The following is a 6,020-nucleotide window of genomic DNA, read 5'->3' as shown; positions in this document are numbered from 1 at the left end:
TTAAGATGTTCGAACACTAAATAGACGACGCTTACAATGCGCACATTACACAAAAACGCGTTTGTGTGCATGCGTGTTTTACATCGCAAGGCAACGTTGTCATGCCTTGCGATAATCGGTGTCTATTTGGCATTCGAGCATCTGAACACCCTCCAGAAAGTGCAACGAAGCCCATTCTTCTCTGTTTGTCATCTTCATTATGGCAGCAACAACAACAACACCAACGACGACGACGACGAGAGGGTGCCGTGCATTCAAATCAGATAGAGGCGCAGGGAGACGAGCGCGCTCACCACCACCCCCACCACTCCCACCCCGTGCGTCTCGCAGCCGCTGCCACTGCTCGCTGGTGACCTCCTGGGGGTGGCTGTTGCTTCCCCCTTCCTCCTGTTTGTCGTGGACGTCGTCGTCTTCTTCGTCGTCTTCGTCGTCTTCGTCGTCTTCGTCGTCGTCGTTTCTTGAGACGTCACGCGAACATCGCTGCACCCATCGGCGGTGACATCAGCAGCGGCAACGATGTCCATCACGGGCCTGGAACTCTTGAAGCAGGTCACGTTCCTCGGTTCGTTGGCCATGAAGCGGTTCATCACCAACTTGCCGTGGTCCCTGATCCAATTGCTCAGATAGAGGATCTCCCCGCAGCCGCAGTTCCACTCGTTCTTGTCCAGGTGGATCTCTCGCAAGCCCTGCAGGTGGTCCAACGTTCCGGCGGGCAGGCTCTCCAAGCGGTTGTTCTGCAAGTAAAGGAACTTCAGGGACGAAAGCCCTTTAAACGCCTCCACGCCGACATGCGTCAGGTCGTTGAACTGCAGATCCAACATCTGGAGGTGTCTCAGGGTCTGGAAGGCTCCGCTTGGGATCGTGCGCAGCGCGTTTTTGTTGAGCCAGAGCTTCTGCAGGAACCGGAGGGAGGAGAGACCCGTGGCGTCGAGGTTGCTGCCCAGGAGGTTGTTGCTCAGGTCCAGACTGGTTGTGTTTTCGGGCAAGCCGGCGGGGAACCCTCGCAGTCGCTTGTAATTGCAGGTGACGATGCCACCCCGAGTGCAGGAGCAGTCCGTGTTGCACGCGGCGCCCGGCGTGCCCTGGGCGAGCTGAGATGCAGCCACGACCGCGACCCAACACCACCACCACCACCATCGCCGCCGCTGGGTACCGGCTGGCACCACCGCCGCCGCCACGACTGCTCTCATGGCTCTGCTCGGCATCCGCTGACTAAGGGTCGTCCTGCCAACGAGACGTTTTTTTGTTGTTGAAAAAACACTTTTTTTTACGTAGCGCAGGCCCAAAAGGGCCAAGCGGGCCAGCAAACAATGAAAGAGCTGCGCACGGAAGGTGTTCATAGATACAGAGTGTAGCACGCTTCTTGAATTGAGAGAGGGTTGTTATCGTGAGAGGTTCGGGGGAACTAGACGACTACGATGATGATGGTGATGATGGGAGGAGGGAAATCCAACGTGAAGCGATGCGAGCAAAGAAGCGGGGAGAACGGGGAGGTGACCTGCAGTGTGGCGAGTGAATTTTGAGTATGTGAGTGCGTAAGTAGATGAGTGGGTGAGTAAATGGTTGGGTGAGTGAGTGGTTGGGTGAGTGGGTGGGTGAGTGGTTGAGTGATTGGGTGAGTGAGTGGGTGAGTAAGTGGTTGGGTGAGTGAGTGGTTGGGTGAGTGGGTGGGTGGGTGAGTGGTTGAGTGGTTGGGTGAGTGGGTGGGTGAGTGGTTGGGTGAGTGGGTGAGTGGTTGGTTGAGTGAGTGAGTGGGTGAGCGGTTGGGTGAGTGGGTGAGTGAGTGGGTGAGTGGGTGGGTGAGTGAGTGAGTGGGTGAGTGAGTGGGTGAGTGAGTGGGTGAGTGGTTGGGTGAGTGAGTGTGTTGTACGTGCAGAGTGTGGTGGTTGAACACGGTGTGATGAACGAAACGCAATAGTCTGCGTCTGCTGCACCGAGTCGTCAGCACGGGTGGTGGAATCAATAAGTAAAGTTCAGGGCGACAGTAACCGTGGCAGTAGCGAAATACTCTCAACGGTTCTGTCTCTCACGTGTTCAGGTTCTCGTATGTTCAGGCTCTAAGCATGTCAGGCTCAACTGTTCAGGCTCAACTGTTCAGGCTCAGTACGGGGGACTTTGAGCTCTGGCTCCACGCCTCCGACTTCTCGATCGAACACTGGTCCGATCCGTGAAATGTATGTGCGCGCATTATAAACCGAGCTTTATTTTTTATTATAATGATATTGTTTCCAACACGACAGTGCTCTTGTGAGATTTTTTTTCCCAATGATAGCCGCGTTTGTTTAAAATCTTGGTGTTTTTATTTTATTTTCTTCAACAAAAGTCCGCCAAAAGTGGAAACACGTTTTCAGGCAACGCTTCTCGAAAACCAATCTGCATGTTTGTAAATGTAACAATATTAAAATGAATAATACGAATAACAGTCAATTACAGACGTTTGTCAACCCGCTGCTGGATTAAGGCTTCCGCAAGCCTCTTTTGTTCATGGGGGGGGGGGGGGGGCTGTTTGATCAAGACACACCCCCCCCAATATTCAAATATGCTCAAAATGCCCCCCCCCCCCCACAATATATTGCAATAAAATAGATTTCTGTTTATATGATTGTGGTTATGGTTGTACTTTATTAATCCCTAATCTCTGCCATTACATACAATGAAACAAGAAAAGGTAAAAAAGAAAAAACAGAGCAATGTAATACAATACACTATTAGACATTATTGTAAAAAATAAAAAAAGTCCATCCCATGTGTTAGTGAATTTTTTAATATTTACTCTGGAAATGGCAGGAAATTCGTTTTCAAATTTAGGTTTTTTTTTCTCTAGGGGGAGACCCCAGACCCCCTGGAAGATTTGGTCCCCCCCAATGTTGACTCCACGGCTACGGCCTTGTGTTTGACCAAACCTCGTCACGGCGGGGTGAGTTGTGCGGGTTGCTTAAGGGGTGGAAGCCACGATGCGGTCAGAGAAACACTTTCCACGGATTTTGTCCGTGGCCTGGAATCAAACTCAAGTCGCCCGGTGCAGAGCACGGAGCGCTAACCGCCGCATTTATATTTATTTACAACGACAAAAAAGCACGTAAACAAACGATGATTTTTTTAAAATGATCAATTATGATCAATCATTAATTTCGATTTAAAGCTTTCGTGACTGCAGGGATTCATCTTCTTGGTTATTTCGGTCAATTATGATCAATCATCCCGTTTAATATTATAAGACAACATTTTTGGTTTTGTCTTATTGTATAATCGGTCACGTGGCTTAGCGATTAGAACGAGCGGCTCGCGTTTAGTAGTCGCGAGTTTAAATCTTAGTTGCGGCGGTTGACCCGCCCCATCATCCCTCGCTCCGGGGTCGATACAATGGGTACTGCTTTGGCAGGGAAGTCAACAGCGGCTGTCCTATGGAATGTACTCGGCCCCTGCCATAGGAATGTAGAATTTGCACCGCTGACTCAGGGCTGTCGACAGGAGCTGAGCACCGCTCGAATGCTCATTTGAGCAGAAACTCACTGACTTTATACATCATGAACAATGATGTATGTTACGTTAAGAACAAAACGTGTTCGCTTCAGCTCAACACGCGCAATTCAGCGTATGATCAGACTTCGATTGCCGCTTTACTAGTTACGTATCTCTCTCGCTGTCTCCGTGAGCCGCGTCCTTTCCCGAAGACGACGGCGATCACGGCCTGCAACCCACTGGGCTCTCTCCGGGGAAATATTTACTCAACAGTCGGGGTTCATACAGCGCACGGGCTACACCGTGCTCCTGTGCGCGCCTCCAGCTGGACGAACGTCCATTGCATTTGGCGCGTGCGTGTTCTTGTTCATGAAGCGTGCGTGAGTGTATCTTGTTCATGAAGCGTGCGTGCGTGTTCTTGTTCATGAAGCGTGCGTGCGTGTTCTTGTTCATGAAGCGTGCGTGCGTGTTCTTGTTCATGAAGCGTGCGTGCGTGTTCTTGTTCATGAAGCGTGCGTGCGTGTTCTTGTTCATGAAGCGTGCGTGAGTGTTCTTGTTCATGAAGCTGAGAGATGGTGAAGGGTTTGGGGGGGGTACGGTATTCATCTAACAGTGGATTGACCATGGCTGATGATTACATAAAAATAATAATAATAACATCAAGACCTACAAGCACACAAAACCATACTTTAGATACGACAAAGAGCCCCCCCTCCCCCCCCGTATAACAACCCCCTGACGTTTCGGCCAAGCGCTGTGAGCGAGCGCCTCCGAAACCCAACAGACTCACGTACAGGCAGCTGGTGCGGCCAGAAACACGCCCGGCCGCCTTTGCCTCCCCAATGCTGACGCTTCCACACCGCACCAGGAGGAACTCAGGGGGGGCCCAGTACCCGTTCAGGTATCAGTCGCCAACGACGTTCGCCTTAAATTTCGATTTAAAGCTTTCGTGACTGCAGGGATTCATCATACATACTATTAACATTCCTTCTTTTATTAATGCTACCCATACCCCCTCCCTTTGATGCTGCTAATCCTGCATAATGCACGGGAGAATGACTTTAAACCCCTCGCCAAACTTCCTACGCATTTCACAAGTAGTACTAATCGCATATCTGCATTTCCCATAAATATGCTAAATTCCTCTTGTTGTGCAAATTTTTTTGTCAAGGCGCTCTCCCCCCTCCAACCCAGCTTAAAAAAGACGCTCCAAGCCTGGCGGTGTTTCATTCAGACTCTGTCTTCTCGACGGACCTGTTCTTCACCTGAGGACGGCTGATTGCGTTGTGGCCGAAACATCGTGAGAATTATTTTATTATGTTTTATTTTTATTATTTTATTATTTCCATTCTACGTGACTTTACCGAAAGAACCAAGAAGACGTTCGCCTTGGCAGGCGATTCAAGTCAGGCCGGTGGGTTCGTGATCGCAGTGCGTTAAGCACCACCCCCTACCCACACATACATAGAAACAAAGACAAATATCGCACGTATAGCCTTCGACACCCTGTCGGGGCAAGTGCCGTTAGCGAGCCTCTGTTCGCGAGCACACGAACGTACCTTGAGACGAGTGGAACGCCTGTTGAGCAAATCGGAGAGCTGTGAATGCAGAGGCGAACTCACTAATCTTCACAACAACAACAACACGAATCGAATGATTCGTTGTGTACGATGAATGTTGACGCTGCTCGCGCAAATCACGTCGCACAACCGCTGTGCAGGTACCACGGACCAAGCTGGAAGGCAGCCAGCGCCGAACGGCCGCTCTGCGGTTCTCTATGTGTTAAGATGTTTTCAGCCAACGAGCGGCGAGCGTTTATACTGCGCGACTGCGTGGAAACTCCGCGCACGCGACAGGGCGGAGAGAGGGGGGCACACTCTATCCCAAACAGAAGTGACGGACTACACTAACCCACACTTTGCTCGACTGCATCATGCCGGCGGTGCCTCGATGTCCACGGCAATGGAGTTTCGCGACGCAGCGAGCTGATCCACCAACCTTCCACCCGCAGTGCTGGATTAGTGGGGGGGGGGGGGGGGGGGGGGCACGTACGTAGCCAACGTTGCCCGGCCACACGGGACGCGCCCTAAGCCTCGACTGGAAAAAAACAACTACAGGCGACCCACGTAATGGTGAGTCTCTGAGGTTTCGTGGCTTCAAGCCATTTCCTCCAGAGATGCGTTCGTGATTGTGCGCGCGCGCGTTTGGGGAGGGGTGGCGCAGCGGATAGGGCAGCCTCAGGCAACCCGGGTTCGACTCCTCGCATCCACAGCTATAACGGCGACTTGCGATTGTTTCTGAGCCAGAGGTCGCAAACGGGGTTTGATTCCTTACCCGTACCCGTACCCGGCCGCACCAGGGTCGAAAACGGGTACCCGTACCCTACCCGATACCCGGCTACCCGTACCCGGCCGGGTATCGGGTAGGGTACGGGTACCCGATTGCGACCTCTGGGATGAAGCCATGTTGCAGGCGCGGGTGGGTTGATTCTAGGAACTTGAATTGTGAGAAGAGACAAGACGTTGGGAAATGAGTGACAAACGGTGACTCACCAGTGA

At 51.7% G+C, this 6,020-nt stretch overlaps 1 protein-coding gene across 1 annotated transcript; it reads right to left on the bottom strand.

The window, feature by feature from the left end:
* Positions 1-254: 254 nt before the first annotated feature.
* Positions 255-1,213, bottom strand: LOC133343590 (immunoglobulin superfamily containing leucine-rich repeat protein-like). The gene has a single exon (XM_061553284.1). The coding sequence runs from the start codon at positions 1,203-1,205 to the stop codon at positions 255-257; it is 951 nt and encodes a 316-aa protein (XP_061409268.1). The 5' UTR covers positions 1,206-1,213.
* Positions 1,214-6,020: the final 4,807 nt, after the last annotated feature.

Source organism: Lethenteron reissneri, chromosome 2 (genome assembly GCF_015708825.2).
Source record: "Lethenteron reissneri isolate LAM-NWPU_2019-01 chromosome 2, ASM1570882v1, whole genome shotgun sequence".
Classification (NCBI taxonomy): Eukaryota; Metazoa; Chordata; class Hyperoartia; order Petromyzontiformes; family Petromyzontidae; genus Lethenteron; species Lethenteron reissneri.
This window is presented reverse-complemented; position numbering and strand designations above follow the sequence as displayed.

Coding starts and splice junctions, on each gene's coding strand:
- LOC133343590 (XM_061553284.1), bottom strand. CDS start 1,205: ATGCCGAGCAGAGCCATGAGAGCAGTCGTGGCGGCGGCGGTGGTGCCA.